The sequence below is a fragment of the Leptidea sinapis genome, chromosome 24 (assembly GCF_905404315.1).
Source record: "Leptidea sinapis chromosome 24, ilLepSina1.1, whole genome shotgun sequence".
Taxonomy (NCBI): Eukaryota; Metazoa; Arthropoda; class Insecta; order Lepidoptera; family Pieridae; genus Leptidea; species Leptidea sinapis.
Genome location: NC_066288.1, coordinates 5,333,700 through 5,361,110, shown reverse-complemented (window position 1 = coordinate 5,361,110; position 27,411 = coordinate 5,333,700). Strand labels below are relative to the sequence as shown.

General features: G+C 34.9%; 1 protein-coding gene across 4 annotated transcripts in view; it reads right to left on the bottom strand.

The window, feature by feature from the left end:
• The window catches only part of LOC126971545 (formin-2-like), a 38,716-nt gene that overhangs the window by 5,632 nt on the left and 5,673 nt on the right, over nt 1–27,411 (bottom strand). Inside the window, exons 2-9 of one of the 4 annotated variants that reach the window (XM_050817834.1) lie at nt 21,356–21,517; nt 12,083–12,255; nt 8,731–10,840; nt 8,246–8,637; nt 6,197–6,406; nt 5,024–5,164; nt 3,093–3,276; nt 562–886 (exon numbers count right to left, since the gene is read on the bottom strand). In XM_050817834.1, coding sequence (XP_050673791.1) covers nt 562–886; nt 3,093–3,276; nt 5,024–5,164; nt 6,197–6,406; nt 8,246–8,637; nt 8,731–10,840; nt 12,083–12,255; nt 21,356–21,517 — 3,697 coding nt within the window. Of the gene's footprint in view, nt 1–561; nt 887–3,092; nt 3,277–5,023; nt 5,165–6,196; nt 6,407–8,245; nt 8,638–8,730; nt 10,841–12,082; nt 12,256–13,075; nt 13,134–17,683; nt 17,989–21,355; nt 21,518–27,411 lie in introns of those variants that run through there. The other 3 variants (XM_050817836.1, XM_050817837.1, XM_050817835.1) reach the window with 3 other exon arrangements.

Here is a 27,411-nt window from a genome sequence, read left to right as displayed (position 1 = left end):
TTTAATTTGTATTATTAAACCCAGTGAGAAATACCACTTTAAAAAAACAAATTGCCTCGCAGATGTGAAGTGTTCACCATTAGGAAGAGTTTTAGTTCAATTGTCCACGCTTTGAATACAACGCCACATAATGACAAAGTATTCGGTGAAAAACCGTCCAAATACTAGCATATTTAAACTTAAACATGATGGGAGTGTCGTAAAATGCCCTTTAAATTAACAAAATTGTCGAACTAACATGACGTTTTTAATCATTTTCCTAAATAATTACATTTAAATTGCTAAAACATAACGTTCTTGCCTCGTGTTCGCGTCATTATAGAATACTTCTAATGATCGTAACTATACAATTGGAACATTACTGCCACGAAATAAGGTGTAAATTTGAATGAATTTTTCAATGGTATACGTATATGTTCATTTACACGCATATACAACGCCGCTCGGACATTTTTTGACGAACTTTTAATAGGCGGTTGGGAGTCTAGTTTTGTACGTAAAGGCAAAAATAAATCATAGAAACAAATAACAAACTTTCTATATTAAACAAGGCTAACTTACTTCTCCTTCAAAGCCAACTGTTCCTCTTTCTTAAATATGTCTTTAAAATCGCTGCAGAATGAGGTCCAAAGCGCGAAAAACTCCTTGGGCTCACAGTCTTCAACTTTGCCGCATTTCGGCTTGTACTGGTAGAACTTGACAGTCGTTATAAACTTGCTGCGACACTCCGTCAAATTATCCTCTTCAGCCTTGAGTTTATCTTGAGCTGCGTCCAGGAACGTTGTCATCTTATCTTTGAAGACATCCAGTCTTTTATTGTCGTTGGTTTTGTCCGCTTTCCTCAACTCATCGGCTTCAACCACCTTCTTCATCATGTCAATGCAACCTTAAAAATATATATATATATATAAAAGTCATTTTTGAAGTGAAAACTTGTTTACCGGCGTTTAGCACTTATCTTGGGATATAAAATGTTAAACTCGCGTCAGTAAACGTGACCTGATCAAAAATTCGCGTTTACTGACTATGTATATAATGTATTTAACCACATGATACTATTCTGTATTTAACCACATAAATGATAGTACTTTTATACTGATAAATAAGGCAATTCCATTACAAATTTTCAAAAATGACCAACACTAATTATGTTCAAGTTTTCACTCCTGGAGTGCAACCTTTATTTTCTTTATTTAACTGACAAAACAGAAAAGTTATGACTAACAACTAATTGACAAGCATACTCTTTTATCCAGGGTCCATTATACCGAACGACGGAGAAAGAAAGAGAAAAAGTGTGCGTGGCGCGGCGAGTGAAAGAGAAGGGTCACCTTTCGTTCGCTATATGTGTAAGCCGAGACATATTCAAATCAAATCAAAATCACTTTATTTATTCATGTCAAGCAAATGGCCACCTTCGCACGACACGCCACAAATTAGGATATCATCCCCACCATCTGGATGTGTGGCGGTCCTCCACAGTGCGGTTTTCAAAGAGCTTTCTTCCTCGTACTGCTAAGCTGTGGAATGAGCTTCCTTGTGCGGTGTTTCCGGGACGATACGACATGGGTACTTTCAAAAAAAGCGCGTACACCTTCCTTAAAGGCCGGCAACGCTCTTGTGAGTCCTCTGGTGTTGCAAGAGATTGTGGGCGGCGGTGATCACTTAACACCAGGCGACCCGTACGCTCGTTTGTCCTCCTATTCCATAAAAAAAAATGGCGCTTATGAATGTCTAAGTATTCTTTTCTTTTTATTTATATTTTAATTTATAAGCGATTATAAAGAATATAATAACTTTAATATTAAAAACATGAAGCAGTTTCTCGTAACATGATCATCCCTTCACCACAAGTAGCAACAGTTCGCGAGAATGACGCATGGGCCAGCCATGGCCTCCCTCGACTCTTACTCTTACTGGCAACGTAAACTACTCACCAGCCTAGCGAAACTCTATAAGAAAAAAAAACGGTTGTATGAAACATGCAGTGATTGATAGATGACGGCTATAATCTTGTAGATGGCTATAACGGAGATAGCCGAAATCCACTACGTTTTGAACAACTGGTCGCTTTCAAACTAAGCCGGATTATACTTCATATTGTAATTACTATTTCAAATATCACTGCACGTTTCATACTAAACTAAATTTCAATTTTTTAACTAGGCAGTTGCGCCTCTTATTAGTTTTATAAAAATAAGGAACGAGACGAGCAGGACGTTCAGCTGATAGTAATTGATACGCCATGCCCATTACAATGCAGTGCCGCTCAGGATGCTTGAAAAACCCAAAAATTCTGAGCGGCACTACAATTGCGCTCGTCACCTTGAGACATAAGATGTTAAGTCTAATTTGCCCAGTAATAATATTCAAAGGAAATTCCTCAAACATCTTTGTTATCGTGTGAAAGTCACATACCGCTCTGATGACTACCTCAATCTTTGCAGTAAACATCACCTCCTGCCTTTAAAGAATCGTCGCGAAATAGCCGATATTACTCTCCTTTTAAAACTTGGGCTATCCAAGGGCTAATTGACTGTCCAGACCTTCTTGCTAAGCTTCAGTTCAATACTGATTAGATTACTGCGACATCATGATTTACTAAGACTTCATCACACTAACCTAAACTATAAAAGAAATACTTTTACTTGGCGAGCAAGTAATAGCTTCAACAATCTGTCAAGTACTGATAATAATTTAGATCTCTTCTGTTCAAGCGTAGACTCTGTAAGACGTGCCTTAGCCAATAAATTCTTTACTAATAACCCTACATCTTCTTAAGTTGTTACATTAACTTTAATGATAATGTAAATTGTAATTTTCGAATTGTATATGCTCACGTTGTCAGTTAAATTTTTCTACTCTAGTTAGTGCAATTGTGGAAACCTATAATTGGCTCTCTGTAATTATCTTAAGTATCGTTTAAGTTTTTAAAGCTGTTGGTTTTCCAAATAAATAAAATCAAAATAAAATAATTTCACTAGCTACGGCGCCCTTCAGACCGTAACACAGTAATGTTTACACATTACTGCTTCACGGTTGAAATACGCGCCTACTACATACTTAGTATATACATCCTCTTTGCTGCTCACCTTCCAGCTGTTTGCGCAGGGCAGCGAGATTGGCGCTGACATCAGCGAAGTCTAGTGCAGCGGCGCGTGCAATGTCTCCCGGCTCAGGTACGGGCAGCTCGCACGAGACCGCTAGCGCCCCGCCCCTCGCACGCATGTACGTACGCACGATGAAATGCAGCAGTGTCACCGTCGGCTGCTTCGACTGGAACACACCACGCAAAGAGGATGTAAATACTACGTAATCTCTTATTACTGCCTAAGTAAAAATCGAAATTTAGTTTAGTGAAACGTGCAGTGATATTTGACATAAGTTTAAAATAGTAAATACAATATGGCGACGAAGTATAGTCCGACTAAGTTTGAAAGCGAAAACGTAGCTTAAAACGTAGTGGATTTCGGTTATCTCCGTTTTCACAAGATTATAGCCGTCATTAGCTGTCAATCTCTCAATCACTGCACGTTTCACACAATCGAGTGATTTTTCTTAGACACCAATTGAAAAAAAAAAGTGTACTTCTCGGGACGCCCGACAGAAGTGGTAACTTAAACTAAGTAATCTAATATTAAAACTGTTTGACTTGAGAAAAGCTTAGTTTGTAAATTAAATTTTATGTATATTAATATTATGATAATGTAATGAAAGGTAATATATTAATAAAATGTTTTATTGATTATAAAATATGTTTTATTATTAGTAACAATTATTTAATTAGAATTTTGTGTATTTAAGAATATTATTATTATCATTGTTTAATCATATCAACAGTTAAACCGTCTAGACGGCTTCGGAGGACAATGTATATTTATCAAAATGTATAAACTTATTCTTAGTAAAAAAAAACTTTGTTAGAGTGAGAGAGGAAGAGCCTGCCTACCGCTGAGAGAAAGGGAAGCAAGACTGGAGCCGTAACGCGTTACATTACGAAGCGTCCGTATCCCCTCCCATAAGAAGTTATCACTCCAAAACCCGTCGTGTGTAATAAAATATCTCTTCATTATAAGCCTTTGCGGAATGTAGACTTGCATTAAGCCCTCTGGCAGAGAAAATGGAATGTCTAAAGAAAGCCAGACATACCTATGTAACAAAACATCTGCATCACCTTAGTAATTATTCACATTAAACTCTTTGAATTGAAATAAAATGACATTTAATTATAACTATTTCCAAATATAATGATCATAAATGTTTTTTTTTATATAAGACGGGTAAATCGGCATAAGGTTTACGGGACGAGGAGTAGTGAGGCAGCCGCCCGTGGACATCCGCAACAATAGGTGTCGAGAGATGCGTTGCCGTTCTTTAGAGCCCGCGCAGACAGAGAGCGGTCAGGAGTTCCGAGTTCCGCGTTCATTAGAATATACTGAGTCTTCAGTCCGTCAAAGCGGAACGTCGCGTTCCAAGAGTTCTTTTCCCGCCAAGACAGAGAACGCCGCGATGTCCGAGTTTGGAATAACGGAAAAGTTAATTGAATTGGTTAGGGAAAGGAGGTTTTATGATGTTATACAATTCATTAAAACTATTAATCGACATTCGAAAATAAATATAGAATCGTTGTTCATCTTTAAGAAAATCCTGAAAAATACTACTGAATTCGCCATGTTCTTCTCGCGTTGTGTTAATTGGGTGCACCCAATACTACCTTTTCTTCTTAGAAGCTGCTGAGCTCCACAAGAGCAATAATTCTTCATCGGATTACGAACTTTCTAGTGGCATGTGCAACGACCCAAACGAAACTAGAACGCGAGAATTTGCACGCCGCTTATTTGCGTTGGAACTCTTGGGCGGTCAACGGTCACTAGAACGCAGAACTCTGACCGCTCTGTGTCTGCGCGGGCTCTTAAGGTGGGAGCATGCTCTTTTCTTGAAGGTCCCTGAATCGTATCGGTTCGGGAATACAGCAGCCGCAGCAGCATTATATTTTACTATCTATAAAATTTAAATAACTCACTTTGACGTCCTTCAGCTTGCCAAGAATTTCAAGACCAAAGCCGTCAGCCTGCCCCCTTTGTCCGTTTCCACCGTTCATGTAGTTACCAAGTGTTAATATGATTGCAAACACTTGCTTCAGAGATTCACTTGTCATGAGAAACTAAAATGCAATTTTAACGTGTTAAAAATATGGTTGAAATAGGTGCTAGAGGCAGAGGTGACTTGACAAATAATGTGCTTATAGAGAGATACTAGCTGATGCCCGTCCGCGTAGATAAAGCGTATTTAAAAATAATAAGCAAGTTTGGAATTCAAAATTATCTCATGTCCTATTCCAGTTCCAGTTCCGGTTTTCGCTTCTGTTCCCAACATATTCTATGAATCTTATTTCGAGGAAGATTACTATAGAAAACTAAATCTACTATTGGTACAGTTATACTATAGCTCATCGACGTGAATTTCAGTTTTTTTTTTCGGTATAAAATGTAGCCTATATCTTTTCCAAAGCTCTAGGCTATCGCTGTATCAAATTTCATCAAAATCGGTTCAGTATCCCCGGCGTCAAAGCGTAATAAACAGACTTTATAACATTAGTTAGAGATAAGCACATTATTTGTAAAGTCACCCGAAAATTTACTAATTCAAACTTTATAATAACTCATGATCAACACATTGCTTTAATGTTACCCGACAGCATAAATCAAATGAAGGAGTAATATGTTTATCAACACACTTGCTCGTAAAGTGAGCCTTATCAAATTCAGTGTTAAATCTTTCTTAGCGCCAGAAGCCGAAGTATAACACACACATGCATAATAGTGCCTCGCTCATGCCTAACTGCTGATTATATGAGAGTAAATCGTAAAGGAAGTCGTGACGTTTGAGTATTTTTGTCGCATTACATGCCAAGTTATTATATTGTAATTTAAATAACTTTTAAAATGATGCAGCTGTTGCAGATTGATATAAAATAGTGACACTGAGTTAAGTATCAGGGTAACAGGCGAAGTGCAATGTGACCGGTGTCTCGAAACTTACTAGTTCCTTATTTAAATCAAATCAAAATCAATTTTTCCATTTAAGTTAAAGAAATGACACAAAAATGAAAAAAGTTATATTTTTACCATAGAAAAAGTTATGCTTAAGCGAGAAGTGGTGAAAAAACAAAATTAAATGCAGAAGTGTCGCTTACCTCACAAGTATGCTTTAAATTGTCTAATTTGTGCATTGTAGTGTTAACGGCGTCTTCGAACTCCGCTTGAAACATAAAACACGCTATCCGTTCAGCGAAATTTGGAATGCCCGATAAGTCATGGAGGAATGCTTCCGGTCTGTCTAATGGAACACTGGGATTGTTGTTTAGATGCTCTTTTATTAATGACAATTCCTCAGGTGTAGCTCTCTGAAACGTGCAATTTTTATTACTAACAAAAATATAAAAGATTATAGAAGAATATTTATATAACATCTTCTGGTATGTACCATCATACCTAATAATGCTATCGTCTTGATTTCTAATGAAAAAGATATTAAATGATAATTTCTTGACTAAATATTAACAATCACAATATACTTAATGATAAAGAAATAATTATTAATTACAGAAAATAACAAACTCCGATCTTTTTTGGGTCCTAGAGGTGCGATTCAGACTAGCATGCCATGCAAAAATATTTTAATTTCTTAATTTTATTGTACTTTTTTCATAATTTTATGTATTCAGCAGTATACCGATTAAAGTCATATCATTGAAATTAGACATTCATAAGTGTCATTTCCTTGACTTACATGAATAAAATGATTTTGATTTGATTTAACTAATTACCTAGTGAATGTACTTTAACTTATTAAAGTTTTATATACAATGTGTTGTTGTCGGTGCTGGCGGTACATTTAGTATCACTTATTAATGTTGTGTTCACCCTAGCGAAACTCTCTAAGAAAAATTTGATTCACTCGATTGTATGGAACGTACAGTCATTAATAGGTGACGGCAATAATCTTGTAAAGAAACGGAGATAGCCGGAATCCACTACGTTTTAGGCAAGTTCGCTATCAAACTTACCCGATTATACTTCGTCGCCTAATAAGGTATTATGTCAAATCACCACACGTTTCATACTACACTAAATTACAATTTTTCTTAGGCAGTCCCGGCTTTTATTACGTAGTATTTACTCTTTGGTGGTGTTAGCTAGCAAGATGACGTAATGATTAACCTCCTAAATTAAATTAAATAAAAGTTGGCTCTGTATCAACCATAATAAACACAAATAGGGCTTAAGTTATTTCTCTTTCCGTTTGGCGACCAAACCCCGCGGTTTGAAACAGCGACGGAGACTTGTCACATAATACCTACGTGGCGTTTGCAGACGTCTGTACTCTTGAACGGTGATTTTGAAGTGCGTACTTGGACCAGACATCTTTAATATGTAATGTAGACCCAAGATTGATCGAGTATATCTAAACCTTGAGTGAAGGTCAACTTAGCGAAACGCATTACTATTGGTCGAAACAAAACGTGACGTCACCCGACACATTAGATTTATCGATGTCGATATTCTTAGTGCACCTAGGTAGTATATGAGAAAGATTTTGTGTTCCTGTGGTGTTTTCCATTAACTAGTGCAATCAAGTGTATCAACTACTGATGTTTTCTTGCACTTTGTTACAAGGTTATTATAAAATGTTTTACCATCGTCTGTATAATCAAACGTCTAAATAGTACACATATACTGAAAGTGCCTCCTCATCCATGCACGTGTAATATTGCGGTATTGAGAAGTAAGATTTTATCGAGGTTTTAAATGTTACTTAAAAAATTGTTTGAACATTTCCAAGAATGTTAATATTTTGTAAGAAAGTACGTATGTCTGTTCTCTTTTGATGATTAAAGCTGTAAAACAAATTGCGTGCCTACAAAGTACACATGTCAGAAGTTAAACCTGGATTATGAACATCTTAATCTTATGCATACGAAGTCCTAGTACATGTTGCTAGGATGACACATCATTTCAACCGCTATGTTACTATCAATATTACATTACTATCACCGCTACTTATACTCGCGTCAAACTTAAGAGAATCTCTTCTTCAACTTTGATCGCCTGGTACCAAAACATGCTTCCTATCTCATTCTTTCCTACGTTAAATGTTATGAATTTAAGTGTCTCGGTTTTTCATTTCATCGACTAAATCACAATGATGCTAAAGAAGTTTTCATTTCAAAAAGATTACTTACCAACTCATATATTTGTTGCAGTGCCTCCAAACTTACAACGGATGTGTCGAAATTATAAATAGCATTCTCTATTTCCGAGAATTCTACGTGCAGACTATGTGAGAGTATACCGACATTTTGTGACCGTTTGCTGTCCAAGAGCTTCATCGGTTGAATTTTCGTTTTCACCTCAACTTTCTTCTTCACCGGCGCTTTTACGACTTGTCTAGAAAACAAGTCTGTGAATTCATCAATATTGTCCAATTTTGTTTCATCAATTTCTAGCCATAATGGTGTGAGCCCTGCACCCCGTGATACTGTTTCAGGATATTGTACTGCCGGTGTTGCAAGTATTCGTGTCCAGTATAAAGGCTTCATAGGAAAAGCGGGTTTTATTGGATTTTTTCTCAATGCTGAAAGTTTTAATTTTGTTATTGGCTTGCGCTTTTAAATCATATATTTAAAGCCAATATCATGCATTGTCAATATAAAAAGTTTGTACTTACTAGCTCTTTGCATAGTCCAGCCTCCTGCCGGGGGCATAGGAAATGGAGCAGGACCAGATGTCAGACTTGAATTACTAGAGGTTGATTGAGGACTCATTCCAGACATTGGAGGAGGCGGCGGTGGGCCCACACCAGGTGAAGGAGGTGGCGGTGGGCCTAGACATGGCATTGGTGGCGGTGGTGGACCCATTCCAGGCATTGGTGGTGGTGGTGGGCCCATACCCGGCATAGGTGGTGGCGGTGGTGGACCCATTCCAGGCATAGGTGGTGGTGGTGGTGGGCCCATACCCGGCATAGGTGGTGGCGGTGGGCCCATACCTGGCATTGGTGGTGGCGGTGGTGGTGGTCCCATTTCAGGCATTGGTGGAGGTGTTGGGCCCATATCTGGCATAGGTGGCGGAGGTGGGCCCACTCCTGGCATTGGAAGTGGCGGTGGGCCTAGACTTGACATTGATTGCGATGTTGGGCTCATTTCAGGCATTGGTGGAGGCGGTGGGCACATATCTGGCATAGGTGGTGGCGTTGGGACCATTTCAGGCATTAGTGGTGGTGGTGGGTCCATATCAGGCATTGGTGGTGGCTTTGGGGCTATTTTTGCAATAGGTGTAAGAGTTGGGCTTACTAAAGGCATGGTTTCGGTGATTGTAGTTGATGGCGTATCTGTTCCAGGCATGGGTGGTGGTGGGGGGCCCATACTCGGCACGGGCGGTGGAGGAGAGGATGGATCGGTTTCAGGTAAAGAAGTGGGTCTTGAGCAGATATCTGCGATAGATGATGGAACAGTATCTGACATCAGTGCGGGTAACGGATGAATTTCAGGTATTAAAGCAGGTAAAGGACCTATTTCAGGTATTCGAGGATGATCTAAGGTTGCTGGTTTTTCTGTTATTTTTATTAAGGGAGTCTGATCAGTATCACGTGAGGTTTGCGTTTCCAGCATTGATGGTGATGATGATACTTGTTCAAGACGTGGTGAAAGCTCGTTTGCTTCAACAATTGCTAACTTTGTTAATATGTCAATTGTATTGGATGATGACTCTAATATATTTTGAGATTTTGTTGAGGTTGAAATAATAATTGTAGGTGTTAGTGAATTATCATCCTCATTATTTTCTTTTAAGTCATTATTATCTAAATCTTCATTTTGTATTTCAGTCTGGGGTTCTTGTGATATTGACACAGATTTCCAACTCTGCTCAGAGTGGGTTTGTTCTAAAGATGTCTTAGAATTCAGACAAATGTTGCTAGATTTATTAAAGAGCATGGCAGTTGGATATTTTTCAGACTCAAAAGATGTTTCAAGGCCTATTAACTTATTATATTGATTTTTAGATACACCATTATCAGTAGTAACAAATGAACCATCTGAGGAACTATCACATAATATATTTTTGTTATGACTGGGGCTTGATTGGCCATTCAAGTTTTCAGTCTCATTAAACTGTTCTTTTTCATAGTTTTTTGTGACTATATCATAAGTAAAACATTTTTCTTCATCTGCAAATTGTTTTTTATATGCTTTGTTACTCTCTCGACTTTTATTAAGCTTACAATAATTTTCTATTTTATCAGATCTTGACTCAGTTTCATTATAATTCAATTTATGAATAAAATTGTTTTGTGCTACATTACAGTCATAACATATTGTTGGGGGTGTGTTTCTCTCTAATATATCAAACATAGATGCATTTATCACAGATTTATCATTCAACATTCTATGTTCATTGCCATTATTGTTTGCATGAACTTCATTCCTTCCAATTTCAACTTTACACCTTACATCTTTTGTAATGTAATCGGAACTTTGATTTTTGTTATTACTCAAACTTTCAATTGAATTATCTTTAATTTTATTTAATTCAAATTCTAATTCATGCACTTTTCTTATTAAATCAGCTATAATTATCTTGGCCTCTGAAATATCACTTATTCTATCTAATTCTTCAATATAATTAAAAAGAAAATGTGTTTTATTATCTAAAGACTCAAATGTATTATTTTTTGTGTGTGTTTCTTGCTTTGGAGGCCATGAACTTGTTTGAAGTCGACCAGGTGTTATGGGTTGTGCAACTGGTGGTTCCATATGTGCCCAGTAATACATTAAGCTTGGCTGTAAAAAATGTATGGTTTATTAAATGTTATACACCTAGGTATTATACAGAATTATAAATTTAAGAACATGCTACTTGCGAGTATGAGATAGGACATGATGATGCAACTTGATACCATGACATCAATAAAATGTGAATAATATGATAAAGTGATTTATAATAGTTGTTTTATGACTTACTAGTGTAAGGCCTTGAGTATTTGACATTTGTGTATTTTTGTTGCATCACTTTACATACTTATATTATAGTTTAAATGATTTGTGAAAAGAAAATGTTGATTTAAAAGAGTGGCAATGAGTTTCTTGCCACTTCTTCTCATTAAAACTCAACGGAAATGGAGGTAGATATAAAAAGAAAAGAAAACGTTTGACATTCATAAGTGTCATTTCCTTGACCTACATGAATTTGATTTAATTTTTTTAATAAATTGATTTAATTTTATTACTAGGTCAACAAGTACTAGGGGCTTTAATTATTAAATATAGGTATGGTGGTATACCTACCATATATTGGCATAAAATTAAATACCTCTAAGTATTCACTTACGTATTTTATTTGTTCTCACATATGTACTGCAAAAATGGGTTCATGAATTCTTATACTTGTATGTTTTGGTGCAGTAGAAAAAGTAATAAAATGACAAAATCCAATTTTTTTTTAAATACTTGATTTGATTAATCTAAATCTTATCAAAAAGAATTCTAAAGGAATCAATTTTGAGAAAATAAATGCCTGCCTTTTAATATTATTAGACTCACAGCTTTTTAAAGGGCCCAATTTATGGGCAACAAATAAATGTGTGCAAATGTCAAATGAAATTAAGATACTATATTATCTTTGTCAAGGACTCAATATAATCATAAATTAAAGTACCTAGTTACCTATTTACTACATTTGAAACTTCTTTATAAGTTACTACATCCAAAACCAATGTATAATCCCATGTCATTATTTAATCAAGGTCCAAAAAAAATTGGTAATTTTTTTTTATGGAATAGGAGGACAATCGAGCATACAGGTCACCTGGTGTTAAGTGATCACCGCAACCCACATTCTCTTGCAACACCAGAGGAATCACAAGAGCGTTGCCGGCCTAATAATAACTAGTGTTAAAACATTTAGTGAGATTGGTCTCAATGACAGAAAAAAATACAATGGCTTATGTTCAACTCCAATATGTTATGTGTAAACATAATATTATTCTAAGAATATCATGAACCACACCACATCAATCTTTTTACCTTAAATGTATTTTCTATTGGTGCATTCTTGTCTGGTAATTGCCGCAGAACACCCGCTGATAGTAAATGTGTACAATACTGTATACCAAGACTTCTCAAGTCATTTGCACTCAAAACATTTTTTGACACAGTATCATCAGTGGCTGATACAAACCAATTTAGTAGCACTTGGCCTGGAAAGATAAAATAAATATATTAAAGATAGATCCTAGACTCAGGGGATATGATATGAAGCTAGAATATCAATTAGCATCATCAAATCCATTTAAACACTTCCTAACCAAAAGAGTTGTTCATATATGGAATTGATTGCCCAAGAATGTGGTTATATCAAAATCTGTTGATCAGTTTAAGAATAGAGTGGACAAACATTTGAATAGATATGGCAAATGAAATAGACACATCAGCGAAAGCTGCTTAGTCTATTATAAATACTAATAATAGATGTCTGATTGTATAGATAGAGATATTAAACTGATTACCACCATTGTGTTCTCTTGGGACATAGAAGGAATAATTATATAAAAACTTATATAATTTGATAAAATAAATATCTAATAATTATAATATAGAGTCAAATTTATTGAGCAGGTTACCAGGTACCTAGTAATAGTTACCCTGATTACTCCAGGATAATAATATGGCGAATGTCAATAACATTACGTAGGCATTTGAACATAATATATATTATGTATATCATATTGTATGAATAGCAAATTTAAATATTTATAACTACTCCCGGACATTAGAAATTTATTTATATTAGCTGCTATAAAATTCATCTCATCAATATTAAAATAACAATAATTAAAAAAAATAACTAAACCACTGGCGCTGAATGAAGAAAGTGGGTAGATGCACTGCACAGGCGGAACAATAAAAAAAAACATATGACTTAAAAGTTTTTCATTAAATTAAATAAAAAACTATCTCCTGCAAATAGTCAATGAAATACCTTTGATATTATTATGAATATTAAATAAAAGTATGTACCTATGAAAAAAGACGACTATAACCAAAAAAAATTAATCTTTATTCATGATCATCATGATGATCAAACTTCAAAACATCACAATAATTTGCATATTGCCAAAATAAAAATATGACAGCAGACAGCTGATTCAAATCTTCTCATGAAGTAAGTTAAATCAAAGCTTGCTTGTTTTGTGTCTGTGAGGTGTCAAACTATAATTATTATTGTTCAGAGGTGTCAAGCGAGTTAAATGACAAATGATTATGTGAGAAAACACCTCTAATCTCATTGTCTTCCTAGGTTTGAATCATGCTCGAGTCTAATGAAAAATAAGTGAAAAATGTAAAATTAATATTTACCTACATACAGGTACGCCACAGATTGAACAAAGTAAAATGCAACAGTGCGTTATAATTAACACGTGCTGACCAATGATATTTAAAAGTTTTTAATGCTATAATATCATTGGTGCTGACCCGGCAAACGTTGTTTTGCCGCATAAAAATTAAGTACCCGCTCATTGTATGAATTGTCATAATATGTTACAAAATATCATTGACTGAATTATTCGTTTTAGGAATAATATAGGTATTTTTATGTCAAAATAAATAAAGTTTCAGGATAAGTATATATAGGTACATATTATATTTATTTATTTATATTTCTTTAAAGTTTTGTTTGTTTTTTGTTTATCAAATTTTGGACTACTCACATGATATATGTTTATGGAAACTTTAGTGGTGTTAGTATGTGCAATCTTATATGTGTTTATTATTGTAAATGTTAAATACTGTTTGTTTCCCAAAAAATAAATAAATGTATACAAGTGTATGAAATAAAGTCCCCCGCCATGTCTGTCTGTCTGCTCGTGATATACTTATAGATTCAAAATCTAAGGAACTGATTTAAATATGATGTTAACTATAATATAGTTTACTAAATGTTTAGGGTTTAGGTTGATAATCTGCTTAGGTTTTGTGTATAAGGGTTGAAATATGATAATGATTAATGAAGATATCGGAAAAAATCAAGCCGGCTGCTTTCATTCTATGGAACCTTGCCTAATTAATCCCTTTGAGATAATATAAATGAAAATAATAATATGAAAACTATATTCGATGTGATTGTTTTTTTATGCTTACAGATATGTGCCCGATGGTATATCATGTCTATCTTTTAAGTATAAATGACTTAACCTACGGATTCACTATTTAACCTGTAATAAAGCATTTCTTACAGCATACAATTGAAATAAAATATATCATAAGTTTATAATATAAGCCGAGCAATCATTTCTCATTTGAAACTGCCAGGCGTTGCAACGATTAAAAAAAAAGCGCGCGTTTCCATATTAAGTAATAGAATTTCAAAGCGAATGCAGCGATTGGTAACATTTACCACCTTACAAATAAACTTGTTATAAAGTTATAACTGATGATAAACAAAGAAAATGCGAAATGTTTACAAGATCGTTGACAAAACTGTCAATACAATGATAATTCTTAAGTTTTCCGAATGACAAGCTGCCTTGCAAATAAACGCGGGAAACGTTATACGCCCGAACAAAGCATTCGTAAGCAAAATGTCTATTTGTAAACATTGTACATATTCTTGGTTTATGCTTTGTTATAACTTTATGCCAATTTTATTTGTAAGGCCGTTAGAGTTTTTGCAAATAAGTGAAGGAAATAAGAAGATCCATGGTCACACAATAAATAAAAAATACTTCCAAAAAGTTGATAGCCATGCATTCCAGCATTCATCTCAATTTGTAATTCATTGTATGATACAACACTGCACTTAATCAGGTGATGAGATGCCTTCTGGGATGCGGTACCTTAGAACTAGTGATGCAACGGATCTCCGTTTCTGTTTCCGCAAGTGCGGATGTTCCGCCCGCTTTTCAGCATTCGTTTCTGCTTCTGTTTCCGCTACTTTTATAACGGAGATACAATCGGAAGTTTACTGTTATTTATTTATTGTTAGGTGCAAAAGCGGCCAAATAACTTTTCATAAAACATAACTTACCACTACTCAATTTTGAATATTAATAAAATGTTCAGTTGCAAACTTGCAATATTGTTTTCTATAGTAGATTTCTAATATATCTATTTCTAATCTAGATTTGATGTATTCGATACGTAATTTGTTTTTTTTTCTCATATTATTTATACTTCCGTTTCTGCTAAAATTTACTTTTGACGTCTATTGCCGTTTTTGGTTCCGCTAAGGCGCTTCCGTTGCATCACTACAGTTAGAACCCTGAAATACCCTGACTTTTAAATAAAATACTTTTAAAGGATTAAAACGCGTGTAATTGTAACGGTTTAACATTAGATGTTTGCGTAAAAGTCACATTTTTATTTTCGTTAACCCGACGTTTCAAGACCTTTCCAGATCTCGTTTTCAGGGGGACTGTAGATGAAGTGAGTCAAAGATAGTATTTGTCATAGTTGTCATTATGTAGTTTAGCGCCATTTATTTCCTCGGAGGTGGTATTTGCTGTACACAGATAAATACACGCGTTTTAATCCTTTAAAAGTGTTTTATTTAAATGTGTAACACTCGCGTTAATTTGTATCAGGGGTTGTGTGATGAAAATGAATGTTTTTTCGAGTCCTGTACTTGATATGTAAATATTAATTAGAAGTAAGAATATAGTAATAGTTTAAACAGCAAACAGAACTGACGGAACAATATTTTCTCCAGTGAAAGGGTAAACATAACTTAAAAGAGCACGAGATATAAACGAATCTAGTGGTCAAATAGGGATAAATAAATACAACCCGGTTACATTATCTCTGGCCCTGTCGTCGATGACGTCACATCGTCCCATTGGTACGGTGTGCAAAACAAGCATCTGATTATTTATATTATAATGATGAAAAATAAATGAAAAAGTCTGGGTTACGTCAAAAAAGTATTTATTTTCTAGCAGTAGGTATTTAATATTTACCAGTGGGAGGCTCCTTTGCACAGGATGCCGGCTAGATTATGGGTACCACATCGGCACCTATGTCTGCCGTGCAGCTGTAATGTGTAAGCATTAATGTGTTTCGGTCGGACAACTTAGTAAAGAAACTATTTAATAAGGTGTCCTAAGTGTCTGCCTTTTTTTAATGAAAATAAGGGACAAGACGAGCAGGACGTTCAGCTGATGGTAATTGATACACCCTGCCCATTACAATGCAGTGCCGCTCAGAATTAAATAGCGGCACTACAATTGCGCTCGTCGCCTTGAGACATAAGATGTTAAGTCTCATTTGCCCAGTACCTAATTTCACTAGCTACGGCGCCCTTCAGACCGGAAGGTCTGTATGGTAAGTGTATGGTATATAATATAGCACAGTAATGTTTACACATTAGTGCTTCACGGTAGAAATAGGCGCCGTTGTTTGTAGTACCCATAATCTAGCCGGCATCCTGTGCAAAGGAGCCTCCCACTGGCCTTTTGAACAAATTCATCAAATAACAGACGAGACTTAAAAAATAAGTACTGGTATCCGCGTATTTTTTCAACGGTAAGAAGTAAATTTATTCTTATACGTAATTTGATATAAAATACGGGTTGCACTCCGCGAGTGCTGGCAGAAGTGAAAACTTTTATATTAAAGTTGTGCATTTTTGAATATTTTGGAATGGTTAGGGAATAATTTCCCACGAATTGCTTTATTTATCAGTTAAAAAGTAGTAGCATTGATGTGGTTAAATACAATATTCATTTATTGCAATTGCTATCGTACACAAAAACGACAATTTATTTTACATAAAAATTTAACACATCAGAACTATTACAATTATTTTACATTAAAAAGTATAACTCTCGAAATAAAATCCACTTTTATCCATAATTTCAACGACTGTCTTACGATCAGGTCACGTGTCCTGACGCGAGCTTAACATTTTATACACATCCCAAGAAAAGTGCTAGTCCAACGCCGCTAAAGAAGTTTTCACTTCAAAAACATAAATAAATAATATTTAAAAATTATACACGCGGGAAATCTGAATACAGATAAAATATCCTTCAAAGATAAAATACATAAAGTGTTAGAAAGCAAAGCTGTGTTTGACTATCTAATGTATCGATGAATATTTTATCTAATCGTGGTTTTGTTTTTAAAAGATTGAAGATGATACAGATACCTTTCACATGATGAGTAGGTATATAGATTAACATGAAATTTATGATTTTATTTTTTAAGTTATACTTCTTTAGGGGCGTTATGAAAAAATGATGAGAGTGAAATTTTAAGATGCGCGCGCATCACTGTTACACAAAAGTAACAGGGTGAAGTTAGTCACTAAAATTTTCTGTCGTTTACGACATTCGTGATTTTGTTTTAGTTTCCTCGTCCATTATTAGGATAAGCAAAGGGTTCAAGCCCGTACAGCCGTATTCGTTATTTAATAATTAATTGTCAAAGCCATCGTTGCAAAAATTTTACAATATTGTTCTTTCTACAAACGTAGTAATTTTTGCTTTGTTAGGCCAAAGAAGTATTTACACACACTTTTTTTTATAAATTTAATTTTGTAACACTGTAGTAGAACCCTTGAAATGATCAAGTCGCAATATTTACATATTGGTTACGTAACTAGTAATAAAATGCTTTCTAAACACTTACATTTAGAGAAACTCAATCCTGCTCTCCATAATGTCGACTTAAACAATGTTAATCGTGTTATAAAACAATGCATTGTTCTAAGTTCACCAGTCCGCAAATCATATTCCAATTGTGCACCACATTCACCATTCAACACAATAACAAACCATTTAGATGTTCTCGCAAAATTGAACCTCAACTTCTTAATAACGTACACCATCAAAGTACTTTCCTTTTTTCTTTTCAAAACACCACTACTTACACCAAGAAAGTCCCTATCAAAACTGGCAACATTGTCACTATGCAAACCTAATATAGTCACTATATCCTGGATACCCTTCCTTTTCGATTGATATTTACACAAAAACTTAACATAATTAAACTGAGATATCGAACTGTTCGTGAACTTAACACGGCTTGTGGAGAGTTGCATATTTTATTAATTAAAATTATTTAAATTACTAGGTCACGTACACACTACGCCCGAATACGATTATCTTTTACTGAAGTAAACTTTCTTGTAGATAAGAATTGGTTGCTGAAACAACCTGACTATTAAATTGCTATTAGGAGATAAGATTTCTTATCTTCAGTAACTAACTATTCATCCACCTGTAGCTCAACATTTATTAAAAAGATATAATCTATTACTGGCTGGTAATGGCATTTACGTTTTATTACACATCCACTGTTATTAACTTAAGTGAGAGTTTAATATCTGGTATAATTATATTGGATTTGTATGAAAATGAAGCAACTACGGTAGTTTTTTCGCGGCGGAATGTGTTCACTTTCTCGAATTCCTGACACTGTATCGTAAAATAGATATTTTTCATGATTTTATTAATTAAAATTTAAAATTTTAATAGTTAGATATAAAGAGATAGGTAGAACCAAATGTTATTGAAATAAACATAACCACTTTTATACACAACAGTTATGAAGACACTCACTTGTAGAAATCGGATCTTAATTAATTGCAAGCGTCATTTTTCATAAGAATAAACGTTAAATAAAATTCATAAACAATTTTAATGAGGATGAACAAAAAAGACACAAAAACAACGTTTGCAAAAATACTTTTAAATATTATATTTTTAAATTATTGCTGTGGTAATAAAACCTTTTTTTAGATTTTTTACTCAGTTGATCTCGTAGTAGTTTGTGGGAGTGAAAATTATCGATCCCGCGGGAACTCCGAATTTGCCGGATCCCGCACTTAGAAAACATTATAATCTAAGGTTTTTTAGGTGAAAGATGTGGTCTCTGCCTACCCCTGTAATAATTATGTACGTATTCGAACGTAGATAAAAAAAAACTAAGTAACACAAAACTTTTATTTCAATTGTGTTAATAAAAATAAAAAAAATCAATTGTAAAGTTATTATGAGATCAAGTTACTAAGAGATCAAAGCAAACAGTGGCGTAGCGTGCCTTGACGGGGCCCTTTATAAAGATTACTTGGGTCCCTTGTGGAGGATAAAGATTTCTCACAAAAGAAAAAAAATGTTTGCATAAAATTAAAAGAAATTAATATCTATTCATCATAATTATATAGCATCTGTCACTTTTTCCAGTTTTTTTTAAACAATTCAAATGAAATATATCCTTGCCTCTCCTTGCCTTTTTTTCCGCAATCTGATTTTTATTTTATTTTATTTTATTTATTCGGGTCAACAAACAGTAGCACGCAGTGCTTAGAAAAGAATCAGTAATAATATAATACAGTAATACTATACATGCTACCAACTACGTCAACCACATAATTATTAATTAATACTTAATTACAAAAGTTACATGTATGAATATAAGTGTAGATATAAAAAATATATTCGTTTAGTTTTATTCTTATTATTCTACAGGTTTAGTCTAATATAGCAATATTCTTCTTAAGATAATCCATGACCAGCTTATTGAAAGAGCCCACACGAGTGGAAAAAATATCAATATTGCCAAAGCACGCATTATATGAGTGTGTCATTCTCCATTAGTGGTGAGCGCTCGCCAGAATTTGTACGACATTTTATAAAAAAACAAAACAAGAGTTAAAGGAATACAGTCGTATTTATTATGACACAGATCAAATAAGAGCATAGCTTCAAGTTGTTTGCGCCTTGACTGCAAGTCAAGTATACTATATTTTTCAAGAAGCTACGGAAGGCATAAGGAAGGTAGCTTCCCGTACATTTATAGTGCATCGTCCGTAAAAATTTTTTCTGTACAGTTTCTATTCTCTTAACATATTTATTATAATGGGGATTCCAGATACAAACAGCATATTCGAGTTGTGAGCGAACCAGCGATTTATACAATTATATTTATTAAATCATTTATAGCTGATGATGATGACTTCAGTATTTTTTTTAGCTTCTATTGACTTTTGTCATTTCGGAAATAAACAAAATTTGGGAAGTTGGAGGCCCCCATAAGCTCCCCCGGCCCGGGGGCTCCGCATAATTGATACGGCAGGTATGGCGGTAGCTACGCCCCTGAAGGCAAATTATGAGAATGGTCGTGCGAATGCGTCTCTATAATCCCGCAATCCCTCGGGATCTCGCACTCGTAGAATCGGAATACCGAGATCCTGCAATACCGAGATTGGAGGATTGAATACAGGTTGAATACGTCATCGAGAGTTGATAAAATTTTATTTTTCTTGATTTCAGCGATCATGATAAAAATTATGTCAATGAGGAAAATATCTTTTTTTTTACGACCTAGTAAATAATTAGTAATATACTTTAACAACCACGATTACATCATATCTATTTTTTACTACCTTATCGATATGTTAATTTATGGTGGTAGGTACTACTACTAAGTATTTTGATGATCTTCAAATCTTTGGTTACAGTGTTCGTATTAGTGTATCGTCTTACTACTAGCGACTCCCGCGACGTCTGTTAAAAATAGCAATAATACCATGTCTCTACATTTGGCGGGATAATATGGATCCTATATGTTGTCGCCACTCTTAATTTGCATTAATATCAACAATAATTAATATTTGCGACCAGTGGGGGGCTGTTTTGCACAGTATGCCGGCTAGATTATGGCTACCACAACGGTGCCTATTTCTGCCGTGAAGCAGTAATGTATAAACATACCTGTGTTTCGGTCTGAATGGCGCCGTAGCCAGTGACATTACTGGGCAAATGAGACTTAACATCTTATTTCTCAAGTTGACAAGCGCAGTTGTAGTGCTGCTCAGATTTTTTGGGGTTTTCAAGAATCCTGAGCGGCACTGCAATGAAATGGGAAGGGCGTATCAATTACCATCAGCTGAACCTCCTGCTCGTCTCATCCCTTATTATCATAAAAAAAATTTGAAGAGTTCTTGCGTCTTGCCTGGACTTACGTAGACAATCAAACATTCTATAAACTACTGTTTTGGCTTAGGTATTGGTACTTGTTTACACAGCATCGTTTTTTTTTTATTGACAATAAGAGACGAGACGAGCTGGACGTTCAGCTGATGGTAATTGTTACGCCCTGTCCATTACAATGCAGTGCTGCTCGGAATTTTTGGGTTTTTCAATTCACGCAAGTGTTTTCACACAATAGTAATTTCAGTTGGATTCACGGCTTATGATTTACAGCAAGACACAGACAGACGTACGAACTGAAAACGGATTCTTAGATCTCCTTATTTTTATCCGGTTACACTTCAGGTACGGCAGCATAAAAACAAACCTTCAAACTTTTCATAGAGCTGGAAGTCCAATTTGTCCGGAACAAACTTGGGACGTACTGGTTTACTCTCCGAGTGCTTATCCAGAGTCAGCGAAGCCACTTTCCTCAAAACATTGGAGTCTGGGACAGGCTCGCTCAAACTCAAATGTCTTCGATCATTAACTGAAATAAAAAAAAACATATAAATAACATTTAAAAGATGTTCGTAGTACCTACACTAATTTGAATAAAGAAGCATAAATTCATCCATGCCAATATTATATCTAAACTAGCTGACCCAGCAAACGTCGTATTGTCGATATTAAAATCGCGATACAAAAGTAACTGTCGATCGTAGATGGGTAAAAATTTGAAGTTGTGTGTATTTTTTAATGCTGACTCATAATCAAACAAATTAAAAAAAAATGTAAAAAAAATAAAAAATAAATTTCGTGTGGATCCTTAACATTTAGAGGGATGAAAAATAGATGTTGTCCGATTCGATCGGTCAAGCCGTTTCGGAGAAGTTCAATGTTTAACACCATGACACGAGAATTTTATATATTAGATATGAAAGTTTGAATGTCTGTTACTCAATCATGCCAAAACGACAGAATGGATAACAATATTATTTGAAATATTAATAGATCAACTAATGGTCGCCCAGAGATCGAAATTTGACCAAAATTCATTTTTCTCCTGTTACGTCAATACATTTTGCAGTTTCATTACTGTTAGATGTGTTATAATTCCGTGCTATCAATGCTTTATTTTTTAATTTTTAACTATTACGTTTTGACTTCCCTCTGTAGTTTATATGTTATTCTGTGTCGCTGTAATAGTTCTGTCAGAAAAATATATACTCTTTGTACTTGACCTAGAGGCTTTCATTTATTTTTCATCATTATTATATTCAAATATTTTAATTCAAAATAGGATGTAACATCCCTCATTGAAAGTCAAAAAACTACCACCACCCATCCCAAAACGAATGCCTCAGGCCTGAGAAGAACGGGCGCAACAAACTCAGCGGATTTTTTTTCAAATATAATGATAATAATCAGAATCACAACATAATACCTTTACATCAATCAATAAAAAAAAATCGCAGGTTATTTCTTAATAATAATATTAGATTAGGATATTATTTTGTGACGCTTGTTTTGCACACCGTATCAAAGCGACGACGTGACGTCATCGACGTCAGGAGGTAATGTATCCGGTTAGTATGTGTATGAATATATGTATTTTAATTAATGTAATGTTTTTTTAAGGCATTTAATATAAGAAAAGTAGCTTTATCTTCATAGCACTTCTATTCACATAAACTTTAACCGTTTTAAATAAAACCAATTTTCACGGTCATCCGTTCGTGCAACTTAAAAAAAAGTGTACAAAGATTTCGCTTTATGTATTAACATATATATATAAGTTGGATTTTGACAGGATTTATCTTATCAATGTAAACATGACGTTTTCATGTCCTTGCTTGTATTACCTTCATTAATCACAGATATAAGGTAATCTGCATATATAGTTAATAATAGAGAAAACAGTTAATTTAATCTTACTTTGCATCGCAAAAAGCCTTCATCACGCGGTACACACCTATCATCTTTAATGAATCCTGTTTTTACATAATATCTATCACTAGCTCATCCCACCCATGGTCATTTTTCAAAGCAGCTCTATCTCGAGGTAAATTATAGCAATATACATAATGAGAAATTATTATCCAGGTTCGTTTACATGTTTTTTTTATAAAACGAGTTACGAGCAGAGCAAGTTCAGTGGGAGGCTCCTTTGCACAGGATGCCGGCTAGATTATGAGTACCAAAACGGCGCCTATTTCTGCCGTGAAGCAGTAGGTAATATGTAAGCATTACTGTGTTTCGATCTGAAGGGCGCCGCAGCTAGCGAAATTACTGGGCAAACGAGACTTAACAACTTATGTCTCAAGTAGACGAGCGTAATTGAAGTGCCACTCAGAATTTTTGGGTTTTTCAAGAATCCTGAGCGGTACTGCATTATAATGGGCAGGGCGTATTAATTACCATCAGCTGAACGTCCTGCTCGTCTCGTCCCTTTTTGTCATAAAAAAGTCGTTGACATCGTGGTAAGTGATACGCCTTGCCTATTACAATGCAGTACCACTCAGGATTCAAGAATGAACCTAACATTATGAGCGGCTTCGTAATTTGAGTCATGATCTAAAGTCTCATTTGCCCAGTAATTTCACTAACTAGGGCGCCCTTCAAACCAATACACAATATTCATCATTTCAGCCGGAAAACGTCCGGACTGCTGACATAAAATTAAGAAACCTCATTGAAAAATTGATTTTTTTAATTTTCTAATATACCTAAAACTTTCGCAATGGAAGCAATAATAGAGATTCATCGCATGCGAATAAACTATATTGGAACGCAATAAAAACGAACAAACACACACTATTTTTGGTATATTATGAGAAACATATAAATAAATTTGAATTGGCTGATAGTAATATCAGAATATATATGTGGCGCTGGGCAGGTCATGTGGCGAGATTCATGGACAAAAGATGGACAGTAGAAACGACAATTTGGGAAGAACCATCTGGCAAAAGAAAAAGAGGCCGCCCAAGAAACAGATGGGTAGATGATATAATAAAAATGGCAGGAAAAGAATGGAGGGGAAAAGCAGGAGAGGGATACATGGAGTAAGCTGGAGGAGGCCTATACCCACAGTGGGGTTCCAATAACGTAACTTTTATTTTATACGCGTAGTCTTAAGATTATATTATATATTTGAAGGTTGTTGTAATTAATTAAAGGCTTATTATTATTATTATATCACAATAACAGCTTTTTGCTAACGCATATGAATGCTTACTATATTTTGTCTCTCTGTATATCGGTTTGTACGGATTAATCTCAGAAATGTTTATACCGAATTCTACGAGACTTTCACAGAGATAAGTAGGTTATTACATAAAATGTTATTGGGAACCGTGCTTCCTGTATTGACCTGCGGTTGACAGACTTGGTCGCCTACGCAAAAATAGATTAATAAACTAGAGACTTGCCAAATAATGGCTCTTTGGAGAGAGTATGTTAAATATGAATAAAACACATACGGCCTTACAAATAATCTTGGTATAAAGTTATAACTGATGTTAAACAAAGAAAATGCGAAATGTTTACATTATCGTTGACATCACTGTCAATATAATGATAATTCTGAAGTTTAACTAATGACAAGCTGCCTTGCAAATAAACGCGGGAAACGTTATACGTCCGAACAAACCATTCGTAAGCGGAATGTCTATTTGTAAACATTTTACATATTCTTGGTTTATGCTTTGTTATAACTTTATGGCAATTTTATTTGGAAGGACGATAGAATTCTAAACATAGATATTGGAAATTTATTGAATTACTTTGCAAAAATCAATAATTATCCAAATGGTTTGAATTTTCCTTAGTGTTAATTCCGCCAATATTTGTCTCTAAACAATTCGACACGTGTTTCGCCTCTACACGAGGTATCCTCAGGAGATATTGACTCGCCAAACTCGAGAGAAGAGTCTCGTGCCAGAGTTTGGCGAGTCAAAACTTCCTGAGGATCCATGTTGAAAGACATATATTGGCGGAATTAACACTAAAGAAAACGCAAATCATTTGGATAGATATTCGAGAGAAAAACAATAAAAATAATGTCACCTATGCTATAAGAACACTTAAACTGTGCTGAACCGAACGCAAAACATCACAGCCTGGTATTCCAGAAACGTAAGTAGGAAACGGGGAGGATAATACAGGTGCTCGTCAGACAAACTAAGGGTGATAGCAGGTATGACATGGTCTAGGATAGCTGATGATTAAAGAAGTTGGATGAGGCTCTTGTCAAAAGACAAACAGATAGTGATTGATAATCGTATATGTAAATTATATTATCTGAAGGCTTATACTTGTTTTCTTTTTTTTATTCACATACAAATTATCTTGCCCCAAAGTCAAAGCTAGGCATAGCCTGTACTATGGGCACAAGACAACGATATATTTAATACTTAAATATCTACATATATAAAAATGAATTGCTGTTCGTTAGTCTCGCTAAAACTCGAGAACGGCTAGACCGATTTGGCTAATTTTGGTCTTGAATGTCCAGAGAAGGTTTAAAAGGTGAATAAATAGGAAAATGCTCGAATAGTGTCAAATGAATAACTAATTAGAATTTTTACATTTCTTTCTAACTTTCTCAGGAGGTAAAATATAAACTGAAACTTAATTTTAGATAGCTGGTAGATTAGCTACAGTTGTTAACTATCTATCAGATTATTTTTATGTAGATATTTATTTTTTTAATTCTTAAGTTTTGTCACAAATTAAATTTCGCAACCATAATATTTGACATTTGACAACCAATATCCTCTACCATATACCATCCTCTATGTCGATCGATGCTTTAGAAAAAGTGTGCATCGTTCTATCTTTGTGAGTGACGATTACCGCTACGTGCGCGAGAACTTTCTTTTTTTCGGTTATCCTTTGTGATAGTGACATTTCAAGTTGTGTGCTCTTTTTTACACTCTTTTTATTAGCTTCACCTGTATATATGTTTGTTTGTAACTGACTCATTTGGACGCGATTTTGACCCACTTTAAACGGCCAGATTTTGTTCAAACAATTATTTTTATACAATATTTGTTTTGTATGGACATATTTTCTACAGGACAACGTCTGTCAGGTCAGCTAGTAGTATATAAATAATTATCAACATCCATGACTCGGAAATATTTACACCTACCGGGGTGCGAACTCGGGATCTCTAGCAGTAGGTAGGGTCACTAACCACTGTGCTATAGGGGTCGTCATTATTATTATTATAGGAAACCGTGCAAAAATGAAGACCTATATTATTTTATTTGTTTCTTTGTTTTACGGAAAAAGGATAACAAACGAGCGTACGAGTCACCTGGTGTTAAGTGATCACCGCCACCCACATTCTCTTGCCAGAGGAATCACATCAGCATTGCCGGCATTTAAGGAAGGCCTTTTTGAAGGTATCCATGTCGTATCGTCCCAGAAACACCGCACAAGCAAGCTCATTCCACAGCTTTGTAGTACGTGGAAGAAAGCTCCTTGAATACCGCACTGTGTAAGACCGCCACACAACCAGATGGTGGGGATGATATCCTAATTACATATATAAATTGTAAACCAAAAACTCGGAAAGCAAAATCATAATATGTGTTGCTAATGTCTTATAATAAAGTTAAATTTGAGATTTGTTTCACTTACGGAAAAAAAATCCTCTATAATATAAATCCACAAATAAATTTGTATTTTTGCTCAGAAGTTTAGTCTTATCTATTTTATTGTTGCGGAGGAACTGACAGAAATAGCGACGAAATTGATTCGTCGTGGGAATAAGTATAGATTTAGTAGCGGATACGAATGAGAGGCGAGAAATGATAATAATCGCTCAGTGAATTTGCGCAGTGCGGAATTAGCCTCGGAAAATAATAATTTTGTATACCTACATCAACAAGGAAGAAAGAGAATTTGGCTCACTTAAATGGTAATAAGTGAATGCTTACTATATTTTGTCTCTCTGTATATCGTTTAGTACGGATTAATCTCAGATATGTTTATACCGAATTCTACGGGACTTTCACACAGATAAGTAGGTTATTACATAAAATGTTATAAGGAACCGTGCTTCCTGTATTGACCTACGGTTGACAGACTTGGTCGCCCACGCAAAAACAGATTAATAAATTAGAGACTTGCCAAATAATGGCTCTTTGGAGAGAGTATGTTGAATATTAATATAACACATAGAGTTCTAAACATAGATATTGGAAATTTATTGAAGTAGGCGAACTTTGCGGAAATCCATAATTATCCAAATGGTTTGAGTTTTCTTTAGTGTTAATTCCGCCAATATTTCTCTTTAAACAATAAAGTAAGTAATAAGTGGTCACTTCTGACCACTTATTCGAAGTGAAAACTCTAGGGGTCGGGACATACAGAAAAGACGTAAGACGAGGACGCGTTTATACGCGGAGACAGGGTGCGGATAGGACGCGA